The 23,719-nt window shown below is 35.1% G+C and overlaps 6 protein-coding genes across 7 annotated transcripts; 3 read left to right on the top strand and 3 right to left on the bottom strand.

Moving 5' to 3' along the window:
• Positions 1-156: 156 nt before the first annotated feature.
• Positions 157-1,999, bottom strand: LOC130726029 (transcription elongation factor 1 homolog). 2 transcript variants are annotated; one of them, XM_057577238.1, is made up of 5 exons: positions 1,871-1,949; positions 1,240-1,365; positions 1,058-1,128; positions 740-761; positions 157-649 (listed from the first exon to the last, which is right to left on the bottom strand). In XM_057577238.1, the coding sequence occupies exons 2-5, from the start codon at positions 1,350-1,352 to the stop codon at positions 589-591; spliced, it is 267 nt and encodes an 88-aa protein (XP_057433221.1). In that variant the 5' UTR covers positions 1,353-1,365; positions 1,871-1,949; the 3' UTR covers positions 157-588. The 2 variants fall into 2 exon arrangements, with proteins under 2 accessions (XP_057433221.1, XP_057433219.1); XM_057577236.1 differs by having other exon boundaries at positions 159-649; positions 1,240-1,362; positions 1,871-1,999.
• A 1,022-nt stretch (positions 2,000-3,021) lies between these two features.
• Positions 3,022-8,678, top strand: LOC130725831 (uncharacterized). Its single transcript, XM_057577019.1, has 8 exons — positions 3,022-3,462; positions 3,989-4,192; positions 4,346-4,837; positions 5,262-5,372; positions 5,934-6,116; positions 7,346-7,552; positions 7,828-7,948; positions 8,311-8,678. Exons 1-8 carry the CDS (start codon positions 3,049-3,051, stop codon positions 8,421-8,423), a joined length of 1,845 nt encoding a protein of 614 aa, XP_057433002.1. The 5' UTR covers positions 3,022-3,048; the 3' UTR covers positions 8,424-8,678.
• Positions 8,679-9,110: 432 nt separating this feature from the next.
• On the top strand, positions 9,111-11,158 carry LOC130726847 (cyanidin 3-O-galactoside 2''-O-xylosyltransferase FGGT1-like). Its single transcript, XM_057578165.1, has one exon. The coding sequence runs from the start codon at positions 9,414-9,416 to the stop codon at positions 10,782-10,784; it is 1,371 nt and encodes a 456-aa protein (XP_057434148.1). The 5' UTR covers positions 9,111-9,413; the 3' UTR covers positions 10,785-11,158.
• A 64-nt stretch (positions 11,159-11,222) lies between these two features.
• Positions 11,223-12,139, bottom strand: LOC130726848 (uncharacterized). The gene is made up of 2 exons (XM_057578166.1): positions 11,983-12,139; positions 11,223-11,682 (listed from the first exon to the last, which is right to left on the bottom strand). The coding sequence occupies exon 2, from the start codon at positions 11,677-11,679 to the stop codon at positions 11,473-11,475; it is 207 nt and encodes a 68-aa protein (XP_057434149.1). The 5' UTR covers positions 11,680-11,682; positions 11,983-12,139; the 3' UTR covers positions 11,223-11,472.
• A 553-nt stretch (positions 12,140-12,692) lies between these two features.
• On the top strand, positions 12,693-15,319 carry LOC130726289 (uncharacterized). Its single transcript, XM_057577533.1, has 8 exons — positions 12,693-12,902; positions 13,840-13,877; positions 14,041-14,121; positions 14,262-14,345; positions 14,431-14,465; positions 14,662-14,747; positions 14,931-14,996; positions 15,077-15,319. Exons 1-8 carry the CDS (start codon positions 12,836-12,838, stop codon positions 15,109-15,111), a joined length of 492 nt encoding a protein of 163 aa, XP_057433516.1. The 5' UTR covers positions 12,693-12,835; the 3' UTR covers positions 15,112-15,319.
• Positions 15,320-19,162: 3,843 nt separating this feature from the next.
• On the bottom strand, positions 19,163-21,075 carry LOC130726638 (uncharacterized). Its single transcript, XM_057577941.1, has 7 exons — positions 20,921-21,075; positions 20,745-20,835; positions 20,498-20,639; positions 20,227-20,381; positions 20,019-20,136; positions 19,735-19,923; positions 19,163-19,639 (listed from the first exon to the last, which is right to left on the bottom strand). The coding sequence occupies exons 2-6, from the start codon at positions 20,810-20,812 to the stop codon at positions 19,789-19,791; spliced, it is 618 nt and encodes a 205-aa protein (XP_057433924.1). The 5' UTR covers positions 20,813-20,835; positions 20,921-21,075; the 3' UTR covers positions 19,163-19,639; positions 19,735-19,788.
• Between the last annotated feature and the right edge of the window lie 2,644 nt (positions 21,076-23,719).

The raw sequence follows: 23,719 nt of genomic DNA, 5'->3' as shown, positions 1-23,719 counted from the left end.
AAATGCTAATATATCAATTACTAACATCCTTTTGAAATCTTAACCAACGTCATTACAATACTAGACAGATTGACATTTGTTTAGATAGCGTTAGTGACGACTAGTTTCAAGTTACTACTCTACTCCAGTAAAATATATGATGGTTTATACTTAATAATAGCAATAATTTTCAACAAATTGGAACAAGAGAGGATATCAAACATAAAAGGTGACTAGGTAATAAAATAAATGTCAACTGCAGGTGAATCAAAACACAAGCCCATGGAACTTCATCCCCAGGTCACTCCCAAAGGGAAAGAGAGAAATAAGAGTTTTACTTTTACATATGCAACAACACGCATTCTGCAATAATATACACATGCAGTATCAATAACAGCTTCCCATCAATGTGGCTTCATCAACATAGGCCGATTATTCTCATGTTCTTTTTTACATGCTAATGGGAATTTGCAGTTTCTAGATAAGAGCAAATCTCATAGTTGCCTCAGTGCTCACAAGAGGAACTGAATAGTTACAGGTTGGAGGCGATATAATGTTAGCCAGCTGCTACATTCACAACCACCAGAACAGGGAATCCAAGCATCCCTGCTAAGCACCATCATCTTCCACGGTGTTCACCCGTTCACATTCATCAATCCACTCACTGTATCTGCATTTGCAAACAAACACCTTATGAGCATGAAAGACAGAGAGAGAGGGAGGCAGGGGAGAATGTTTTCAACATATTGATTGAACTTACATGTCTATTGCCTCAGATAAAGCTGCAAACACAAAGGAAAAAACCATTAGCTAATTTGCAAAGCATATTTTCTCAGCAAATAAATAGTATCAGTGCCTTCATTCAAGCTAAAATACATCATTAAAAGCAAGTGTCAAGGGATCATCATCAATATCAAGTTGTTTCTAATCAAGATCAACTAAGTGTGTTATTTTTACGCCATCCTTAGTTATTTTCTATTTCCATACCAGTACCAGCAATGATAGACCAATTCGAATTAACTGCTTCACTGAGAATCAATGTCATAAATGCTGAATACTACTGCCTATTGAAACACACCTGTGATGTTAGTGCTAAAGCTCTCTTGGCATATCCCGCAAGAAGCTTCCCCTATCAAGTTCTTCATGTCACTGTCAAAAGAAACCCCAAACACGAGTTTTAAACCAAGTAATACAATACCTAATATCTTCGAACGCACATTAGAATATAGAAAAAGACACACACACACACACAGTGCATACATGCGGCATTCAACACTAGAGCCATGATTGCAGAAAGGGCAACTGAAGACAGTGTCAAGCTTATCCATTCGTTTCTTCGGAGCTGGCTTCGCCTTTGCCTTCCTCTTTCCCATAGCTCAAATCCTGCTTTAGAATATAAATGTCAAAGTATGCAAACAACTCAGTGAAATGAAAAACTTCTCTAAACATTCCACAAATTTGAAAATGCAGAAAAACCATCCCCACTCCACAGTTCCAAGCAATCATCAAACTTATCCAGTAATTCACTTAGCAAGTAATACCTTGTTCATATATCAATGATTAGTAACACTAATTGCTCTCCAATTTAATATTTTTTTAATAAATATGCCAATTAAATGTGAAAATTAAACCTAAAATGGTTTCTGTGGTTGTGTTAGCATTTTCTGTTAACAATAAATTTTAGGGGAAAAAAGGTTATGAAACATTAGTTTCCAAGCATATCTCAGTCTCTTTGTATCAAATTTCAATAATTTTGGTGACAAGTTGAAAGAAATTACAGAATTTTGCAGAAAGTTATGCACTTTGGATCTAACTGTTTCACGAAATTTCTGGGCAGAAAGGAAAATCGGAAATCAAATGAAACCCTAAGAAGAGAGATGGGAGCACAAACCGAAAGATGAGAGAGCGTGTGATCCGATGTGTGCGAGAGGGGAATTATTGCCGACAGATAGGGAAATATGTCCAAATTCATTTCCCCTAGATTTTTCCTTCTCTTATAAGGATTTTTTCAAAGAAATTTAAGCATATATTTTCTCAAATATCTTTGATTTAATTTTTCATCTCCTCATATATTGGTTTTTTTGGTTTAGTATATATTATTAAATGATAATATTGAATGATTTGAAAATCAATAGATCAAAATAGTGTGAGTGATTAAGTAAATAATAATTTAATTAAGTATTTATGAGAGCAAACACTTATTACATAAGCATTTATTTAAAAGTTTATTATAGAAATTTATTGATAGAACTTTAAAATAGATTATAGGTGAAATGCTTGTTTATAACTTTCATTTGATAAATTTCTGAGAATAAAATGAATACGTAGTTGTTCTTCTGAAAAAAGAACAAGAGATGTGAGGGTCAATGTGTGGTGATGCATCATGGTAAAAGGGATATAGAACATGGTTAAGTAGTGAACATCTATAATAGCGAGAACATTTGCAGATGACACTTTGGAACTCAAATAAGTATAACTACTTAGAGAGAGTTCCCAAAGGATAAAATAATTAAATGAGAGCAGTAATGAGTAATAAATAATGTTTACTAACTTACAAAGTGGTGAAATCCGTATCCTTACTGATTGAATGATGTAAATGTAATAGTAAGAGTACTCAACTTTCACTAGGTTGTTATACTTTTGCTTTCTAATAACTTAGCTACTATTTGCTTTGTTAGTTCATCTTTGGACGAGTGTTCGCTTTGTATATTGGTTGTCTTGGTCGATCAACATGGGCCGACCAAGACAATTATGAGTCATTTGACGATTTGGGTCGACCAGAACTAAAATCCACAAAGGTTGACATGTAATGGAAAATAGTGTCAAGTTTAACAAATATAGGCAAAATATTGCAAAGTGATCTAATTCGATATAGATATATAATGTAATTCAAGATAAACAACTATTTTAATTTGCTGGCCTCCAAATATATCTCTATCATTAAAACAAAATTACCAAAATTTGGGAATTCATGTTTGGGCCAAGAACATAAGTAGAGGATCCAATTTAATGAAATGGGCCATTACCATTATATGTTAGAAAGAATGAGAAACCTTTCTCTCTCTACCAATGTCAATGGCTACTGTAACAAGCTGCAGCTCAATGCTCACCCCTCCACTCTCTCTCCGCCCCACTTCCAAATTCCCACCATTCTCCTCCACGCTGCACCTCACCAACTCCAAAGGTTCCATCTCTGTCCTCTTCTGTTCCTCTCCCAAGGCCATTCCGGTGACTGAGCAGCAAGTCCTGGAAGCCATTGCTGACTCCGACGACAAGAGCCTCCCATGTGTCAGAACCTACGAGAATGACTTGTCTTGCCTCACCCTCGTCGGAGCCGTCGATTCCCAGCAGGCTGTCACAGCTGCCGCAGCTGACGGCGGTGAAGTCGCCTCCGAGCATATTGACGCCGGCTTGGATGCCATGGTCGTGGAAACCGTGTTTCCTGGTCCTTCCGATGACCACAGCACCGTCTCCACTCGACTGGTACTCTTCATAGCACCATAAGCAATCAATGGTTTTTTGGGCTTGTTCTTTTACTATTGTTTGATTTCCTAGGTACTTATAGGTTATGTTACTTAATCTTATTTATACCTTGAGCTATGAGGAAAAGTGAGTGCATTAGAGCTGAAAACACGGTATACTTTGTAGTAAAGAAAATCTGATATAAACATAGGCCCCATTTGGAAAAGCTTATCTGATAGCATAAGCGCTTATGCCGGTGTTTGGCAGAGCTTATGCAAACAGCTTATGACCTGTCATAAGCTGTTTTAAGCTTATTTTCATAAGCTACTCGGGATAGCTTATGAAAAAGAGTTTATGCTTATATATAGTTTATTTTCAATTTATTTCAATATTTTTTTTTAAATAGCTTATGACCATAAGTGCTTAATTAAGCTGCTTTAGTAGTCTGATTTGAAACTTTCTGTTGTTAATTACATGTGTTGTCTTTGGTAGAGACTTCAAGCTATGCAAATTGAGGATTGAATTTCAAAGCTTGTTGTTTTGGCAGTTTTTACCTGCTAGGAAAGTTAAAGAAAAAGCTGCTAAACTCAGGAAGACTCTCTCTCAAGATATATTTTCCGGCACTACATCTAAGAATGTACTGGCTATGACCTTTAGGCAAGTGGTTTTGGAGCAGATTTGGAACTTTGATCTTATTGTCTTTCGACCAGGAGAAGAACGAAGAATTGAGGATCTTGAAAAGCCAAGAGAGGTTCGTTATCTTTTCTTTCTATTTTTAATGTTTTTAAAGTTTTCTTATATCTCTGTTAGTTTTGTAAATGGTAATGTCATATTATAATGTCTGTCCTGCAGGTGGCCCTGATACTGATACGTTCAGTTATTTTTATGCATTTCATGTAAGCAGGTTCCTGCGTCTTTCACTCTCAGCACGTCCGATGAGTATCTTATCTCCATGCTTGCAGAAGCCGTTTGTGCCTCTGCTCTTCAAACCACTCAAAGACAATTTCTTGATGATCTTCATGGTGGTAATAGAAGTGGTTTCTTTAAATGGTTTCGAAAACCTGAAAGGATAGAATCAAAAGATTCCACAGTCATCTTATACAAACTATTTGAAGATGAGATGGTTGAAAATGCTAGGAGTCTATTGGATAACTATAATTTAATGAAGGATGGCTTCAAGCATGTCAATATAAAATCAGGGCATTTCTGGTGGAAGCCTTCCAGTTACAAAAAATTAGAGAAAATTGGTGGTTCAGATTTCAGTGCTTGGGCAAGTGAATATGTACCTGCATATCGGTTAGAAATTGACACCAAGATAATGGGAGATGCAAAAATTGATGGCTGGAAGAAGTCCGCAGAGAATAGGTGGGAAGTTCTTTTGACCCACTCTCAAATGGTACTTTATCTTTTCCTTTTACATGGCCTTTCTATTTATTTATGTTAGTTTCTATTTGTAATTACTTAGAGTTTCTTGTGGCTGAATTGTTTAAGTAAGCTTAGCAGTTAGCAGGAGACTTAATTTTTGTCCTCTATGTTATTAGAAAAGAGAAGGAAAAGGAGATCCTAAGACTTTGTAAACTGATCAGGCACTTTACTTAAGCTAATATCTATGTTTTGTTTGGTAAACTTGAATATGGTGGCCTTAGAGTAGTTCAATTCTGAATTATGGCACTGTTTATTTAGAAATCTGCTTATTGCTGATACTCCTAGAAGGGTCCACAACATAGGGTCACCTTAGTCTATTTGAAAACTGTGCTAAGTGTTAACAATATCATGCATACTACGGTCCTCATTTTGTTTTAAGTTTACCAAAATTTCAGGTTGGGTTGGCAGAAATGCTAGACATGTACTATGTGGATCCTTATACGCTACCTGATAAGGAATTATCCTGTGGAGTGGCTTCCAAGTTTGCAAACGTGTCCAATAGAAAGGTAATCAAACGTCCGTTGTTTGTTGTATACATATTCACTAAATCCAGCACGCAATGTATGTTGGAACTTGGAACAGTGTTTCAGCTCTCTTAAGGGAGCGGGAGATGAAACTATGTGATTATGTTTTTTTCTATATAAAAAAGTAGTCTTCCAAGTTCCAATAATGTCCTTGCTGTTCAAAGTTATGGTGTAAAAACATGTAGAATCTTTCAAATGTCAAGGGGAGAATTGAAACCAACTTCATTATTTTCCATTTTCTATTTATCATTTTTTCAATTTACTACCAAACTTTATCATGTCGCTTCCATTGCAATGGACCAAAAAGGTCGGGAGAACTAAATTTCCTTTTTAAAAAAAAATAGTAAGAAATTTATGTAGTTTTTGATCCTGAGACAAAAGCTGAAGATATTCTGTAAATCTGTTCTCATAGAAACCAGGAAATGTGGACAGTTCTCATGAAAAAATTTGTTAGTTATATTTTCTGCTCATCAATTAGTTTTGTTATATGGGTCTGTTGAGTAGAGTACGTTTGCATTTAGCTGATTGACTGTTTGTTTATAGGGGAGTGCTTCTATATCAAAATTGTTGTCAGTCACCCTTGCAAGTGGTATATTTCTTGTAGCAATCAGTGCTCTGGGTCTATTTCCTCGATTAAGCAAGGAAAGGAAACACACTGTAGAACATAGATCTCTACCATCATCTGAAGTCAACATTGCCATGCATGACCTTTTGGATACAACAAAGGTATGGAGTCTATCCTCTTTCTTTTATTAATACAATTCTATGCAAGTTTCTATGGTATTTCGGAATGAGTAAATCGGAGATAGTATTAAACTAGCTACTTATATGCGGTTCTTTCTTTCGGGCTTCCTCTTTTTCTCTTGAACTTTCAAATGTTCTATGTCCATGCTTGATGTCTATCAAGGTATAAACTAGAAGGTATTTTTTTTAGATCTCAAATGAGTCTTTTGTGTAGCACTTTAGCCATATAGCTCTGTCATAGGCAAACCCCTTTCCTTTCTCTACTTCTATACTTACAGTGTTCAGACTACAGAATATATGCCTTCTTATTATGTTATTAGAAGATGATTTTTACCACTGCATGATTCTTAATAATTCATTAAGAAAGAAAAGATTACAAAATAGGAGAGCTGTATTGTAGAAAGAATGAAAGAGACAATTAGGAGTTAGGCAATTAGGTAGATCAGCTAGGAAAATTGTTAAAAAGTAAAATACACTGGGAAAGTATCTTCTGGAAATAATCTGTACCGAGCTACTGCTTTGGTGTAAAGGGGAAACCCTTGGATGAGGCCGCTCTCGTTGATTGTGGATTCTTAATAATAAAAATACCTCTCTCTCATCTATTCTCTCAGCTTCTCAATCTCCCTAAGTTTCTATTAGCACATCAGAACACCCTTTCAAAATCCATAAGTAGAAAACAAGAGGAAGCTTTGAAAACAAGCCTATCACATAAAAGCTGTGGATGCTAAACTTTTTGCATTTACATTGTGGCTAAACGCATCATACTCCAACACAAAGTGCATGACTCAGGTTCCATTTCAGATGTTACAACTGCACCAAGAGGTTATCAGTTTCAGAGATATGACTGAATGTTCACACTCATTCAAAATGGGCTGAATAAGAAATCAATCTGAATTATATAGATAAGAACCCATAGGAGTCAATGAAGATACAGTATGGACAGAGACTTGTCTTTTTAATTGGGTTGATCTTTTGGAGAGCTGTCTAAATTTTGCCACTAGCTTCAGCCCCCTCAGTTCTTATACTTTGACACTGTTTGTGAGCCCTGTGATTTGTTATTTTGACTATGCAGTGTAAAGATTATATAGGTCCTATAATTAGTAGTGCTTCATTCCTGCATTCCTCCTGGTATATTTGTACTTTTTCACAATGGTTTACATCCCTTCTTCTTCTGACTGAGAAATGCGTTTTTGGATCTTTTACATGGATAGTTGGAAGAGTTTTGCGTGTCAGCTGTTGCTAAGGTAAAGAATGCTTTTGGCTGGTCTGATGAAATAAAGGTGGAAGATGGCATTGGTGCCTGTATTGGAGAAGTACCTGCTTATTTGAGAGGTGAAGGTGCTGCTCCTCTTTCTACTTCTTCAGAGGATACAGATGCAGTTGCAAAAGTGTCCATGCAGGATATTGCTAGTTATCAGGTGCTCCAGATTTTCAGAATATTGTCATTAACATGATTAATCTTTGGCTTGCATGCTTTTTTGTTGCAAAGTTAAGGCATTCTAGTCATTAGGATTTTAATTTCATGAACTACTGGAGTCTCCTGTGCATGGAGGAAAATTCTGTTGTGTGTGATGTTTGGACTTTGGATTGAATTATTCAACCTTGTTTAGACATTAGCCATATTGTCAGTCCAGCAACTCTTGTTACTGCAATTGATAACGTTTTCTGACCCTTGCAATTATTTGAAATTCAGGTGGTTTTCTCTGGCGAGGGGAAGATAGTTGGTTTTCAACCCTTGAGTCTGGTGGCAGTCAATCAATGGGCTACTAATCCTCTAGCAAGGGAGCTCTATGGAGGGAAAAAGCTTACCCCAGGTAGGTTCTTACTTTTTTGAATACTTGAGGCTTGTTTAAATCCTTCTTAGTTTTCTTATTTTAAAAACTATTTTCAGAACTAGATTTTCAATAAAAGAAAAGAAAAGAAAAACTGTTTGAGTGATTTGTTTTTCAAAGCTGAATGATATGTGACTTGAAAATTAATAATAGAAACAGACAATATCTGAGATATTTTTTTGGGATTTTGATTTTAAAAACTGAAAATAAGAACTGTCCTTATGAAATGAGTTTTTTCTCTTTCTGGTTTTATAAAATGAAAACTGTTTTACAGTAATCAAACATTCTTTACACATGAACTACTATTAAAGCTGTTAATTGTTCTCTTGGATTTTCTCAAGCAGGTATGGTTGAACCAGGTCTCAAGATCCCCCTTCCAGAAAAGGTTATTGTTGTAGAGTTGCTTATGTCAGTAAACCAAGATGCCTATTTTGCTATGGCCAGGCCATTTCGGTGATCCTTTTCTGGATATATAATATATGCAAGGCTAGATGCTTGTTAGGCCCTAGGATACTGGTCTGGTCAATTAATCTCCATTTGTAGATTTAAGGTTATATTCCCCAAGTGAAAACTTTCAGGCACTAGAAGCTAGGATTTGAGTTTATCTGTTTTTTAAATAGGCACCCTAGATCTTTTAGCATATTATTTTGTGAAAAAAATGAAAATCCACTCCACTATATTGTTTCAAAATGAATGCATAACCCTTTCTTAATATGTATAAGCATCCATTTTGTCTTGTCATTGTCAAAAAAAAGTTTTCATACATTTATAATTAGACAGCCAAAAAATCCGCAAAAAAATAAACTACAAAGCAGCCAAATTATTCCCAAATAAACTTGATTCTTGAGGCTATCGATATTAGATATTATTTAAGTGTAAAGTACTAACTTGGTTTAATTCCTAAAAAAATTAATTTATAAAAATTTAATACATGTAAAACATTTTCGCATAAGTAATAAGACTGCATGTTTCTGTTAATTATAGAACTTAATAAGTACATAATGATAGTGTCGATAATTTTAGACAGATGTCCAATAATATTTCACTTCATTCAAAGTGGTCACTCTGAAATAATTGAATATAGCACTGTACTAGATATCTTTCATTTTCTGAGTCTTTTACATCAAATTTGGGTGTCCTCTTTTTCATTTTAGTTTGAAATCTTAATCACTAATTTGCTATAATTGAACACTACAAATGAATTTCCTCAAAGGAATGGGAAAGAAAAAGATCCACTTCAGGCAAAGGGGAAGGAGAAACGCGGGATATCGAACCCATCAATTTCACATGACTTTCAAAACCGTTGGCTTTGTTTAAAATGATAAATGCATGAAGCCATATTTCCATCTCATTATTGCTCTGTTCCACCTTCAAAGAAGAATTTATACATAACATACTTACTGTGACTTCATATTGTTTGCATAGCCTTAATTCCTTGTCATCAACCATGGGTGTCAACACCTTTCACATTGCAATGTATCCATGGTTTGCTTTAGGCCATCTCACCTCATACCTTCACATATCCAACAAACTTGCTGAGAGAGGCCACAAGATCTCATTTCTCATGCCTAGAAACACCATACCCAAATTGGAGCATTTCAATCTCCACCCAGATCTCATATCCTTCATTCCAATCACCATACCACATGTGGATGGCCTCCCTACTGGCTCTGAAACAACTGCAGACCTTCCTTTCTCAGTGCATTCCCTTCTCATGACAGCAATGGACCTCACTGAGCCTGCCATTGAAGTTTCTCTGAGAGAGCTTAGACCCCATATGGTATTCTTTGATTTCACATATTGGTTACCTGCATTAGCAAGCAGGTTAGGCATGAAGGCTTTACATTACTGCACAATTAGCCCAGCCACCGTAGGGTATCTGATCAGCCCAGAAAGAAAACTCCATTTATTAACAGAAGCTGATCTTAGAGATCCTCCACCAAACTTTCCACCATCAGCCATCAGGCTACAACCGCATGAAGCAAGAGGGTTAGCCACTGCCACTATAAAGGATTATGGCAAAGGTGTTTCATTTAGGCAACGCCAACTGATCTCTTTCACGAGCTGTGATGCTATTGTTTTCAAAACTTGCAGAGAAATGGAAGGCCCTTATTGTGAGTATCTTGAAAACCAAATGAGAAAGCAAGTATTTTTGGCAGGACCAGTTTTGCCAGACATTCCAACATCAACTTTGGAATCAAAATGGGAGTCTTGGCTAGGAAGCTTCAAATCCAAAACAGTTATTTTTTGTGCATTTGGAAGCGAGTGCATATTGAAGAGTAATCAATTTCAGGAACTATTATTGGGGTTTGAACTTACAGGAATGCCTTTTCTAGCTGCCTTGAAACCGCCTGTAGGAGCTGAAACAATGGAATCAGCTTTGCCTGAAGGATTTCAAGAGAGAACAAAGGGAAGAGGGGTGGTGCAAGGGGATTGGGTTCAACAACAACTGATCTTGAGCCACTCATCTGTAGGTTGCTTTGTGACTCATTGCGGTTCTGGGTCATTAACAGAGGCTATGGTCAATGAGTGCCAGTTGGTACTGCTTCCCCATGCAGGAGATCAATTTATTAATGCAAGAATAATGAGTGGAGATTTAAAAGTAGGAGTGGAGGTTAAGAGGAGTGGTGAAGATGGACTATTTACCAAAGAAGATGTGTGCAAAGTAGTGAGAACCCTAATGGACAGCGATAGTGAAGTGGGTCAAGTGGTGAGGACTAATCATGCTAAATGGAGGGAGTTCTTGCTCAGTAAGGGGCTGGAAAACTCTTATGTTGATGATTTGGTTCAGAAGCTGCATAGTCTGTTCAAATCTTGATTCAGAAAGTATTAAGAGTTTTGGAAGTCACGAGGTTATTCAAGAAGCATTAAGTATGATGATAGAGTGCATACGAATGATAATCACATAGCTGAACTGATTTCTATTTTTCGATATTTTAACTTTGGTGTATAAGCTGAATGTGTAGGTAGGTTATTCTGCTGCTGGTAAGTTTATTATGAGCTATAAATGAAACACAAGAAACATTGTAGCATAATTGAGTTCTTGAACATCTTAAAAACATACAAATAGGCAAATGCATGCAATGGAGACAGTAGTATATGATGAAGTTAAAAGTAAGGTCATATTGATGGGGGGGCCTGTTTCCAGCAATGTTTATGCTAGAGAAACAAATAATCACTGGAAAAGGTTATTCATTTTAAAGTAATGCTAACAAGCTATTCATGGATATTTATAAAGAATACAAAATAGAAAGAATTTAAGGAAAAGGGTAATATTTAATACTTCAACTTGTACTGAAAAAATCCACCAGCAAAATTCAACCGGTGAAATCATCACTTGATAGCAAACTAGGAGTTGAAGAAGGACAAACTTCCTCAGTTTAACCAGATACATCCAATGCTACAAAAAGAAAAAACCCTGCTTCAGAGTATCACTATTTCACTGTTATTTTCCACAAACTTGAATGAAACAACAAACCAAACTTCCCTCTACTCGCTGGACAGAGTTATTTCTTATCAGCTTCTGGGTTTTCTAGCCCGAAACGGCGTCTGAACTTGGCAATCTGTCCCAAACTCTCAGCCATTTGACGCTTAGCTCGGAAGTGGTAGACTTTACCAACAGGGTGTATCTTTGTCATCATCACATGCATCAATCTCCCCGTTTGTGTGACATACGATATCCATTGCTTCTGTGGATGAACCCCTTTCTTCATTTCCTGCCCATTCACAACCTCATCATCATCACACACATTTCATCAAACACTTGGTACGCAAGGCTAAGCAGCAAAAACTGGTTTCATTTTGAAATTAAAAAGACAAACTAAGAAAAATGGATCAAACTAAATTCTGGGTCAGTAAATTGAAGGCAAAAAGTTTGCAAATTTATTGCTATCCAGATAAAAACACATGAATTTTCCCTCTTTTTACATACAGTTACAATTAAATTAAAAACTGAGCTTTCGTGTGGAATTGCAAGAGCTTGTATACGAATGAAAGAAAAGGATTGGTACACTTACTGGCAATGTGTGAACTCTGAAGTCTGATCTGAGCAAAGAAATTCTGTGAAGTTCCTCAGCTTCGATACGATTCAGAGACAAGGAAGGAAGAAGAGGTTGTTAGGTTAGGTTGAAGATTGATACGGTGTCGTATAAACCTGGGCTTTTCAATCTGGGTTTCTGGGTCTATATGAACTAGCCCAACATTATAGATCATAGAATTGGAGGAAAGAGTTGTTCATAACCAAAAAAAAAAGAACTATAGTTTACTTTAAGCATTCAAGTATTTGGAGGTTGCTCATTATTTTATTATTTCTTTTGTCAAGATTTACTTAAATTGTCTTGTTTCTCTTATCCTAAATGTAACAAAAAAATCTATAACTTTTATTTACTATTTTAAATTAGAGAAAAATGATGATGCACACCGTTAACCAATTAGTTTTTTTATATTTAAACTTTTAACATTATTCACATTTTCAATCCATAAACAATCCTTAAATAATTTATTTATAGAAAATAAGTTTTAAGAGTTCTAGTACAAAAAAATCACAATAACAACATATTTACTTGATTTTAAAAATAAAGAGTCTCAATATAAAAAATAAAGAGCCTCAATTTATGAGAAAAATTGAACAAATAAAAAGATATATGACAACAAAAATGAGAAGTGAACAAAAAAAAAATGATCGAAATTTAAGTAGGGTTTTTGGAGTGAATAAATATAATAATAAAGTGAAAGCGCATCCACTTACGTTGTTATCAAAAAAACGCACGCCAAATTCAATCTGCGAATTTTGCTTTGCATATAACAAAGCAACACAATTCGATTCGCAAGTAGCGTTGCTGCAAATTGAATTGAATCGAATTCTTCACGATGGGAAGAGGAAAATTCAAGGCCAAGCCCACCGGTCGCCGCCAGTTTTCCACCCCGGAGGACATGCGTAAGCCCTTCTTTTCATCACCCCCAATTTCTGCATGCTCTCTTTCATTCCATTTCATCTCCTTAATGCTAAATCCTATCACGTTGTTGATTGTGAAATTGGATTCTGTGTTTCATGTGAAAAATGAAATTAGATCTGCCATTTCAGTAACTGAGTTCAAGTTACTGTGTTTCTTGTGGAATTAGTTGAAATAGGCATGAGTTATTAGGAGTTTATGGACTATAACTTCAAAGATATATTATATATCTGTTCGTGTTTGTGGGTTTACAATCTGTTTGGATTGGATGCAAACTATAAAGCACTTATTGAAGCTTATCTAGTGAGTTTTCTTTCTACTAGATAAGCTTCAACGAGTGCGTAGACGAACGGGCTCTTAGTAGAGAATCTAGAGATAAGAAAAGGTTGGAGAACTTGAAAACAATTTGTTGATACAATTAATTTGTAGAGTTGTTAACCATTTTAAAAGCAGACTGTTGTATTGGCTTGGGTTGTTGATGGGGAACAAATAAATCAGATAGGGACTCGAAGCCAATTATTTTAATCAGTTCTAGAAAGTGGTTGTAGATCCTACAGTTGCCAAAGGAAAATGTGTGGAGGAACTTTATAATATCTGTATTTGTTCATTCCGGTGATTACTTTTAAAAGATTGTTTCAGCTCTCTAGACGCTGGGGTGGTATTGGACAATCAAATATTTGTTATTGTGTTCTGACTTTTACGTATAGGTCTCGTCTAGTATCAAAATACTATGTGGAGGGATTTGGTACATTATTATTGATTCTGTCACTTAGCAGCTGTAAAAGTTCTTATTAATGCCCAAACCCTTTTTGCCCCCTTCCCTCTGAAGAAAAGAAATAGAAAATGTCATTTTGTAATTGTAAAAGGATAAGAACAAAGAAAACACCTCTGAAAACTTCATGTTTCTTTTGACTATTGCAGTTGCTGGAACCTCTAACCGTCCTAAATCGTTTAGACAGGTTTTTTTCTGCCTCCTTTTCTCTTCCTACTTTTGCTCTTCTCTCTTCAAGTGATCACTTACACACAGGATACTTTTGTTTATATTGTCTACGGTAACGGTTTAATTTTTTTGTGCTTGGCATGTGTTAATTTACATTGTCATCCTCTTTACGACCTTATTAGAAAGAAGCTGAGCACGAGGAGGAAGACCCTGAGCAAGTATCTGAGGATGAATCTGAAGAAGAATCTGAAGAGGAAACTAAAGTTAGTATCTCAAAATCATGACTAATATAAATGGAGTTGAAGTTCTTCTCTCTTCAGTAGTTCATTTCGATATTTTTGTCTTTATGGTCTACCCTCATCAATATGATATTGACTGCCTTGTTGCCATATAATGTATGCAGAAGAATAAAGGTACCCAAGGGATTATTGAGATTGAAAATCCTAACTTGGTCAAGCCTAAGAACGTGAAAGCTAGAGATGTTGATGTGAGTTCAGCTTTTCATTATTGGTCCTTACACACATCTTCATAGCAGGTTTGAAGAATAACTCTTTTTTTTTGTGTTGATGCAGATTGAAAAAACAACTGAACTTTCAAGGCGTGAAAGGTTTGCTGCCTTTCTTTTTGTTTTTGTCTAGGCATGCACTTAAAAATGATGTTACTTCTTTTAAAGGGAGCTGAACTTTCTTTTTCATCTACTTCCTTTAGGCTTTAGTTACATTGGGTAGATATTTAAATTGTAACTTTGTATCAACATGTTTTCTGAAATCTGAATATCTCTGAATTTTCCCACCTTTCCGCAGAGAGGAGATAGAAAAACAGAGAGCTCATGAGCGCTATATGAGGCTGCAAGAGCAAGGAAAAACAGAACAAGCCAGAAAAGACTTAGGTACCAGTTGCTTCTGAGATTGTGCTTTTTCTTTTTCTCCCTTAAGCCATTTGATATTATTCCACTTGTAACTATTGATTGATTGGTACTATGCATAAGCAGTTTGGGTTAAGCACAATAAAGTATGCTCTGCACGAAGAAGCACTACTTTGATTATTAATGTTTAATTTCTGTATCATGCAGACCGTTTAGCTCTTATCCGCCAGCAAAGGGCAGAAGCTGCTAAAAAGCGAGAAGAGGAGAAAGCTGGTAAGCTCTAAATACTGTTTGTTCTACTTACTTTATTCTGATGTCCAAAAGTTTGGAACTGATGATTAAATCTATTTCAGCCAAAGAGCAGAAGAAGTCTGAAGCACGCAAGTGAATTTCGTGTGACCTAGCTTCATTCTAGTTGATAGGGAGGAATATATGCTCTCACTACACTTCAACATTGTGTCCATTTAGCTTTATAATGGATCTTAACAGGTGTTTACATTCCAACTTGGTAATATGCTAGTATGTAATGCAATTATTCGCACCCCGTGTTATGTTGCTTGAAATTTTAATTATATAAACTCTTTACTTCACATTAAGCGAAGGGAAACAATTTTGCGCTCTCTCTCCCCCTTCGTTAATATCCGGCTTCATGGCCAACTTTTGTTGCTAGGGTGGTGCCTTTAGCAAATGCAACGAGAGCAGATTGTGAAGGTATCATATGAGTGATGTTTGGATGATGGTTTATGAAACGTCATTTTGAATGAACTTTAATTTTATGAAGTTTTTGTTACAGGTGCTTTGAAATAACTTGATTTATGTTTTATTTTTTCCACTTGGAAGATAAAAGTTAGATAAAAAAATTCTACTTGAATCACGTTTTAACTTTTGATTCCAAACTGTAATTTGATATAGTTTTTGTTAGATCATAAAATAACGAGATTCACGTTTTCTTACCTTCTTGAGTAACCTCTCTAACTTAAGTTGTACGCTAGACTTTTATTATTCATCATGGCATAGTACAAGTCTTTGCAAAAGAAGATTACTTATTTGCTTGAATTTTTGGTAGATTATGTTGGCAGTGTTGTTGACTTAAGTGCACTTGGATAATGTTTGAGACTCCCTTCTTTATCACACACTATTTTTAAGAATTCGTCAAATTATGATAAGTTTGAACAACTTGACCATGTGTTCCTTGGTCTAAATTTGATATTTGGATTTATCATTTCATAGTCTCATCTTTTTGTTAATTGATGTACACTACTACTATAGTTGTGTTTTGAATAGTTCTTTGGGTTAAAATATATAACAGTCCCTGAACTTTGAACGAAATCTGAAAACCGTCCCTCGTCGGAAAACTATCTGAAATCCGTCCTCGTACTATCAAAAACAAATTTGACCCATCCCTCCGGCCGCCTTAGCTCCGGCAAGAGTCATTTTTTTATTTTTACCCATCCCTGAACTTTGAGTGAAATCTGAAAGCCGTCCTTTTTTATTTTTATTTTTTAAAATTAAAATTCCCTAATTTCTAAGAATTAAATTTAAATCTACCTAATTTGAAAATTCCCTAATTTCTAAGAATTAAAATTTCCTAATTTGAAATCTGAACTTTGAGCGAAATCTGAAAATTCCCTAATTTCTAAGAATTAAAATTGCGAATTTTTTCTAACAACAACAAGAAGAAGACGATGTTGTTGTTGGTGGGGGAAATGAGATGAAGATGAAGATGAAGAAAGAAAAGAGAAGAGAAACAAGATCTGAAGGAAAGAGAACTTGGGAATTGTGGTTAAATTGGGATGAGTTAGGGTTAGATTAAGGGATTTGTGGTTAAATTGGGAATTCGGGCTTAGATTAAAGGGTATTAGATTTAATTCTTAGAAATTAGGGAATTTTAATTTTAAAAAATAAAAATAAAAATAAAAAAGGGACGGTTTTCAAATTTTGTTCAAAGTTCAGGGATGAGTAAAAATAAAAAATGGCTCTTGCCAGAGCTAAGACGGCCGGAGGGATGGGTCAAATTTGTTTTTGATAGTACGAGGACGGATTTCAAATAATTTTCCGGCGAGGGACGGTTTTCAGATTTCGCTCAAAGTTCAGGGACGGTTATATATTTTAACCCTAGTTCTTTTCAAAAGTCAATGTAATCTGTAAAATACTTAGGATTTGCTATATCAGTCTCTGAACAATTGAAATTATGCATGCTCAATGTCACTGAATGTGTATTTTGTCAGTCAAGCTAGTTCATATTAAAAGGTTAATCTGACAGATAAAATTTCATTTAAAAACGTTTAGAATAATTTTCGTATTCAGGATCTTATAATATGAAAATATCTTTAGAGACTAATTTATCTTTTCATGTATACTTTATGTCTTCTGCTCAATGACAATAACGAGATTTAATCTATATGACCTCATATATAACTACCAAATTCTTTACAACTATAACTGCACACAGGTGATGTGTGCAACAATGATTTAAGAATATGGTAACTCACCTAATAGAAGCGCACAATCAATTCCTTGTTCATATTTGCCTTGGCTATATCCTTTACAATTCGATTTAATATTCATATTCTCACACCCAATAAGTATACGTACCACTTAAAAAATTAAAATGTTGTAATGTATTGTGTTGTCGACTTGCGTTAAGAAAGGGATATAAGGGACAACAACAAGATATGAAAGTTGGCTCGGCCTGCAAAAGAAACAAAGGTCGGCAAGCGTGGCGTTTATATCAAACTTCATAGAAGAAGGTTTGGAAGTGAATGTATGATTTACAATGGCAAGATGGTTATTCTCAAATTAGATCAATGAATATCTAGCTAGCTGCACTTGATGGTGCATGCATGATGGCTTTTGTCACCACAAACAAAGGAAAAACATTCTCATTATAAAATGAAAAGGCCATTGATCAAAGAGAAATAAGATATGACTTGAAATAAAATGAAAAGACATACCTATATGATGTTTTTACAACTCATATTTTAGAAATCATAAATTATAATTACTACATTATAATAAATGGCTTGTGTAATAACGTAACTATCTCTCATGGAAGTCATGATTGCCAATCAACATAGAGAGTGTCAGATCTCCTAATCACAGCCTACATGCATACACAAGAACGTTGAAAGAGTGAGTTTATCATAGTAGTATTTGTAGGTTTGACCAACAATTTTTCACATAGGTTCACACCTCAATTTCTCTTACATATGATTCTCATTCTTTTTTCTTCCTATTTTTCTCATAAATTTCTATCATATCATTGACCAGATTACTCTCTCTTTTCTATATTCCTATCTCCCATTAGAGATAGAAGATGAAAAGACATTAAGAGAGCATTTTCCTTTCACATCATTACCCTTATATATGGCTCTTATACATGCACATACAATTTTTCGTAAACATACAATAAATACACATATTAGCAGCAATTTTTAACGAAACACTTAAAAACCGCCATCGTTGTGTGTATTTGTTGTATATGGAAAAATTGCATGTGCAAATAACATTTTCCTTACGGCTGATAAGAAAGAGGCTGCCTGCCAAATGGCTTCTATTCTTAGTCTCTGTCCACACTCCACAGCTAGCCAACAAGTAAAATAGAGAAAGTCAGCGTTCCAACTTCCCACTTTCTTTTTTGAAGTATCAACTATTGCAATTGGGAAATTTTAATGTCATAAAGTAATTTCACTTATTCAATATAACATGCCTTAATTAAATAGTAGGTGAGAATGGAAAAGGGAAAAAAAAAACTACCTAAACCTTGGAAGGTTCCGCAAATCATAAAGTTAAGGGAAAATAAAAACTACTATGATAAAATTTAGACCTCCAAAAATGTATAATGTAATTAGCCTTTGTACTAGTTAGTGCCAGGTTGTTCATGTAGCTCTCAATATATCATAGCTGTATCTTCTGCAATTCAATTAACTAGGATTATCCCCGTGCGTTGCACGGAAGTTTAATTTCTTAATTTATTACATTTAATTAAATTGTTTTTTAAAAATGATGCACATTATACAATAAACATCATTATGTGGTTGACATTGACAATACCAAAAAAAACTTGAACCATATTATACATTTCAATACTCAAACATGTTAGACGTAATTTTATAATTTAATTAAATTAAGGCATAGATTTAGATATATAGTAGTAGTAGTAAAATTATGTTTAAAGTCTTTTTTCGTTGTATTTTACGGAGTTTTTTAATTGTAATTAACTTTATACTATAACAAAATAAAATTTATTGATCAATTGACAAAGTGGCAAGGAGAAATTGATGTGGCTGTTTGACACGGTTTGTGTAAATGCATTCAACAATTTACTAACCAGGAATATACAGTGACTGCATTAGTGACATACACAAAACTAATTAATAAAAAAATGAAAAAAATCAAATTGGAGCAAGCTTTGTACTAAAACTGATCTTAATCAAGATTAATGAAAAGTCAATACAAAAGTGAAGAGTGAACTATGAGTTTAGATCAACTCATCTTACAAACCAAACCAAATCTATCAAGACAAAGGATGTCACAAACCCCATATATATATATCTATATAAAAATTCTACGCATTAGTAAATAATAAAGGCACATGTAGGTTACAAAAAACTAACTTCTAGGAACATGGGTTCAATTACTAACATATACTAACTTATACTAAAAAAATTAGTAAGCTGCAACTTCTACTCCTTCTCCAGCTTGACAGAACGCAGCTTCATTCTCTTAGCAGGCATTGTAGTACTAACATCACTACCAACACTTTGGACTGAAGAGCATGCGACAGATCCCTCTCGAGGGGAAATTTCATCAAGTGAAACAACATTGGGTCCTATTTCGGACAACTTTGCAGAATAGTCACCAATTGTATCATCAGTTCCACCACTGGATTTTGGAAATTTACCCTTAGTGATCATCTAAACCAATAGAACAAATACAACAAAACAGTGAGTAATATTAATCAACATAGTAATAATCAGCACATAATCATGCAAGATAGTGAAATGAATACCTTGCTTAGGGTTTGAACCTTTGACTTGTCCTTGAAACTCTCAATCACAGCGAATTAGGAACATATTTTCTTAACCTTGTACGAATCATCAAACTTGGTCCCATGGCCAATTGACTTCTCAGCTTTGAATAAGAGTTCTCTACCAATGATAGTCTCAATCTCAGCCGGGTATTCATATGGAGACTTCGCCTAAAAACAATATATAGTCAGAACTTATGAGCACAAGTTATAGCAAGTAATGTCCAGCTCTTCCAATAAAAAATGCTTCATATATCACATTAAACCTTTGAGATCATGACCAACTCTTTGCATGATTTGTTAAGAAGTAGTTGGCAATCAGTGCCAAATATGACAAATGTACCACAATCAAAGGCATCCTCAACTTCTACCTTTAGTTTGAGCCTGATATTAGAGTAAATAGAAAACAATTAGTTCAACAACTGCGTTTGATGATTTTAAAACAAAATCATAAAAACCAGAACACTGCATCACCTAGGAGTTACGGACAGTAAAGGTTTGCGGCATCCAGAACAGTAAAATGTTCCATCCTCAGTTGTTACTGCCTTGTGGCAACTGCATGCAGAGTACCACCACTTCTCCCCTTCAGCAAGGCTAGTAACTCGTGCTACAACCGTAAACACACCATCCTACATGAAAGAATGCACTCGTGATAAACTGTGAATAGTGATATGAATTGATAATAAAATTTCAATTTAAATGGAAAGAATCAATTACAAACTAAGAGTGATTAAGTTAAAACAACCTCCTCAGTCTCATTGAGCTCTTTCAGATCCTTCCTAGGATAAAGAGTTAAAAACTCCTCCTCTTGAGTTAGTATGTGAACATCATCATCATCTTCCGATTCAGCCAATGGCATGTCCGCCTCGATGCCATGAAGAGCCAACCTTGTTGTATCATAATCATTCAAATCATACAAATTATTAAGCAATATGGTATAACAAACAATGCTGTGGAGGAAATTGTACTGTCTTTATACACATACAACTCACCCATCACGAATTGTAACCGCTTCAACTATTGGGGGGGGGGGGTTCCATAGAAGGATAGTAGCATTCATGAAATTCTGAATAACAACAAAACCTACATAAAAGAAGTAATTGCAATTTAGTTTCATGCATATGAGGAAATGGCACCTACCATCTAAAGAAAATAATTCTTGGCATACCCTTGAATGTCTTGATCTTAGCAAACTGTAATATAACAACAGGTGTTCGAACACCATCGTTTACAACAAATTGTTTCACAACATAAAGATAGCTTCCAAATGAAGCACACTTGATTTCCCCTTGTACCAGAAAAATAAAAACAACTTCAGCCCAAAATTATACAGTAAAGTTAAAAGGGAAATTCATGATGATTGAACTTAAATAATCTCATCTCTAAGATCGACCAAGTAGCCCTTTTCAACCTATATTTTTCATGAAAGCCAATGATTTATTCAAAGGGTGGCAGATGGTTCTTCAAGCAATTTAGTAAATTAACTCAGAAAAGAAAATTCTTCACTACAAAAAGACTTGCATGTATATTCATGATGCTCACAGCCACAGGTTATACATAATCAACAAATATAAAAATCGTTTCAGTGGGTGAGTGGTGATGATTTAGCAGGTGATCATGTGATGCAGTTAGGCAACCTATATCACCACCTCATAAAATGATCTCCATCCATGCTATTTTGTAGAAGTGTGTGTGTGCTCCCACTCTCTTGAATCACCTGCTAAAATTAGCAATTGACGCATTAAGTGTTTGTAGTTATAATCACACTTGATTAAGTGGTAGCAGAAAAAAAATAAATAGACAAAGGTAATATAAATAGACCAACTGATATATGATGAGATATAAGTTATACATACTACATGTGTTTGAAATTGTAAATAAAGTAACTATTATTCATTCAAAGGCATGACTAACCATTTACAGAAATAAAAATCTGCACCTCTTTTTGATGAGCTGGCTTTGCATACACACCATGTCTTTCCTTCCTGCCATCATTCAAGCCCAAATTAATAAAAAATAGCATCGAAAACTTGGCATAACATTGCAATTATTCAAGATACTAAAAAAATCATTCCCTGTGATACACTCCCAAACTAAAAAGAAATAGTGAAGAAGAAATTATGAGACAAAACCCCTTACTTCTAAAGTTTGTCAAGGATAAATTCTAAAGTCCTTTTTTTTTTGAAAGCCAAAGAATTGCATTATAAGGGAGAAGCAATAGAAGAGGATTACAACAAAAAGAAAAAAGGATAGAAAGAATACATCAGCAAAAAGAAAAACCAGAAAAGGGAGGAGTTCTCAAACTGCAAGGTTACCAGAGGCCTATTATACCCAGTACCATTACCATACCTCCCTACCAACCCATCAGATATAACCAAGAAGCCCAACCCCACCACACAATTTCATTAAATTTCAATTCCTAATAGCTGCACCCATGGACAAACAATATACCTGTGCGTATATGGAATCCCAAAATCAATCATCATACCAAATTAAAATTATACCTGTGCGATGGCCACTCATATCTCCAATAGAGATTTACACAAAATAAAATCAACAGAAATATAGCAAAGAGAAATAGAGGGCACTGGCTTGAGACCACAAAGTGAAAATGAATGGTTCAATTTATAGCAACGAACTACTCATGCTCCAAATCAAATCAGACAAGCTGTAAAGGAATTAGATGGGGAGGTAGGGTTTAGACGCACAACCTGTAAAGCAGAAGCCACAGCTGTTGATGGAGATTGAAAGTACCATCATCTACGAAAACAGAGATAGGGAGATAGATGATAGCTAGCGAGGAAGTACAGGATGAAGCAATACAACTGTGAATGGAAGTGGGAGCAGTAGGAGTTCGAGTCTAGGCAAGAAAGCTGGTAGGTTCGTATGCGGTAGCCCTAGATGAACAGAATCTGACACTATCCTGACCAGAAGCCACAATGACAGAATCTCTCAACAATTCTTTGGAAATCCCTGATAACAGAAAGGGTCTCCTTCGCTAGATCAAGGCTTCAGCGCTGCAATCTTCATCATCAATTTTTGTTCGACGAAGCAGTGAATAATATCAGTGGAAACACTCTGTTTCTTTCATCTTGAATCTCTCACTCTTTTTCTCTGTTACGTAATGCTCACTTTTTTCCTGACGATGAACAGTACCCTAGGTGAGCAGACTGCTAGTATCCATACAGCCCAGACAACCCAATAGGCCCAACAAACCTTCACTTGATACCCAAAAAAAAAAGATGGCCATGAACAGTGAAACTGGATTTTACTTCTTAAGTTAGTAGATGAATTCAATAGTACACTTTCACTTTCTCTTTAGTTTACTTTATTCTCTCATATTTTCTGGAAAAAAAGGAAAAAAAGAGAAATAATAGATGTAATATGGTAAGAAAGTATGCGAGACATTAAGAAAAAATGATGGTATGTAATCTGACATTCAACATATGAGTTTGTGGCGGTTAAAACTGTCATAACTCTCGGAGTTATACAAGTGAAAACACATTTGTCGCTGGAAATCTTTAATGCTGTCTGCATTGTGCTGGGGTAATTGCAAAAATAGTTGAGGAACAAGTTTTATTGTTGCATTTTTTGTTTCTTTGTCTTTGTCTTTGCACAAACCTTTTAAGTCCCTCCCACCAACTTTGGTTGCCGCTCCAACTTGCTCAATTAATGAGAACATCACAAGCTGCTTCAAGCCTGTACAAAATAACTATGCAATTGTCTAAAGCTTTGAATAGCTTTAAAACAACACTTTTTGTTTATTTACTTCTCTGGAATCCGTTGTGCATAATAGGGCAATTGGAGACTATTAGAATATCTTAGGTGGAACATAGTTGAGGTTGATCATGCTGATAAACTAATAATATTTATAATAATAATAGTATTTATTTTATTAGCACCATTATATCATCATCTTGGGCGGCAAGCTAGCTGGTCAATTGTATTATTTGTAAAAAAAAAATTT

Source organism: Lotus japonicus, chromosome 6, assembly GCF_012489685.1.
Source record: "Lotus japonicus ecotype B-129 chromosome 6, LjGifu_v1.2".
In the NCBI taxonomy this organism is placed as follows: domain Eukaryota; kingdom Viridiplantae; phylum Streptophyta; class Magnoliopsida; order Fabales; family Fabaceae; genus Lotus; species Lotus japonicus.
Note: the sequence above shows the minus strand (reverse complement) of the source record. Positions and strands in the feature narration are given on the sequence as shown.

Bases quoted from the DNA above. Each gene is read 5' to 3' on its own strand.
- LOC130726029 (XM_057577236.1), bottom strand. From the start codon at position 1,352: ATGGGAAAGAGGAAGGCAAAGGCGAAGCCAGCTCCGAAGAAACGAATG. The intron at 1,129-1,239 runs GTATGCACTGTG...TTCTTTTGACAG, and splicing joins TCTAGTGTTGAATGCCGCAT to TGACATGAAGAACTTGATAG. The intron at 762-1,057 runs GTGTGTTTCAAT...TTGTGTTTGCAG, and splicing joins CTTTAGCACTAACATCACAG to CTTTATCTGAGGCAATAGAC.
- LOC130725831 (XM_057577019.1), top strand. From the start codon at position 3,049: ATGTCAATGGCTACTGTAACAAGCTGCAGCTCAATGCTCACCCCTCCA. The intron at 4,838-5,261 runs GTACTTTATCTT...CCAAAATTTCAG, and splicing joins TTTTGACCCACTCTCAAATG to GTTGGGTTGGCAGAAATGCT. The intron at 5,373-5,933 runs GTAATCAAACGT...GTTTGTTTATAG, and splicing joins CAAACGTGTCCAATAGAAAG to GGGAGTGCTTCTATATCAAA.
- LOC130726847 (XM_057578165.1), top strand. From the start codon at position 9,414: ATGGGTGTCAACACCTTTCACATTGCAATGTATCCATGGTTTGCTTTA.
- LOC130726848 (XM_057578166.1), bottom strand. From the start codon at position 11,679: ATGAAGAAAGGGGTTCATCCACAGAAGCAATGGATATCGTATGTCACA.
- LOC130726289 (XM_057577533.1), top strand. From the start codon at position 12,836: ATGGGAAGAGGAAAATTCAAGGCCAAGCCCACCGGTCGCCGCCAGTTT. The intron at 13,878-14,040 runs GTTTTTTTCTGC...CGACCTTATTAG, and splicing joins GTCCTAAATCGTTTAGACAG to AAAGAAGCTGAGCACGAGGA. The intron at 14,466-14,661 runs GTTTGCTGCCTT...ACCTTTCCGCAG, and splicing joins GAACTTTCAAGGCGTGAAAG to AGAGGAGATAGAAAAACAGA.
- LOC130726638 (XM_057577941.1), bottom strand. From the start codon at position 20,812: ATGAATGCTACTATCCTTCTATGGAACCCCCCCCCCCCAATAGTTGAA. The intron at 20,382-20,497 runs GTTGTTTTAACT...TCTTTCATGTAG, and splicing joins AGCTCAATGAGACTGAGGAG to GATGGTGTGTTTACGGTTGT. The intron at 19,924-20,018 runs GTTTAATGTGAT...TATTGTTTTTAG, and splicing joins AGTTGGTCATGATCTCAAAG to GCGAAGTCTCCATATGAATA.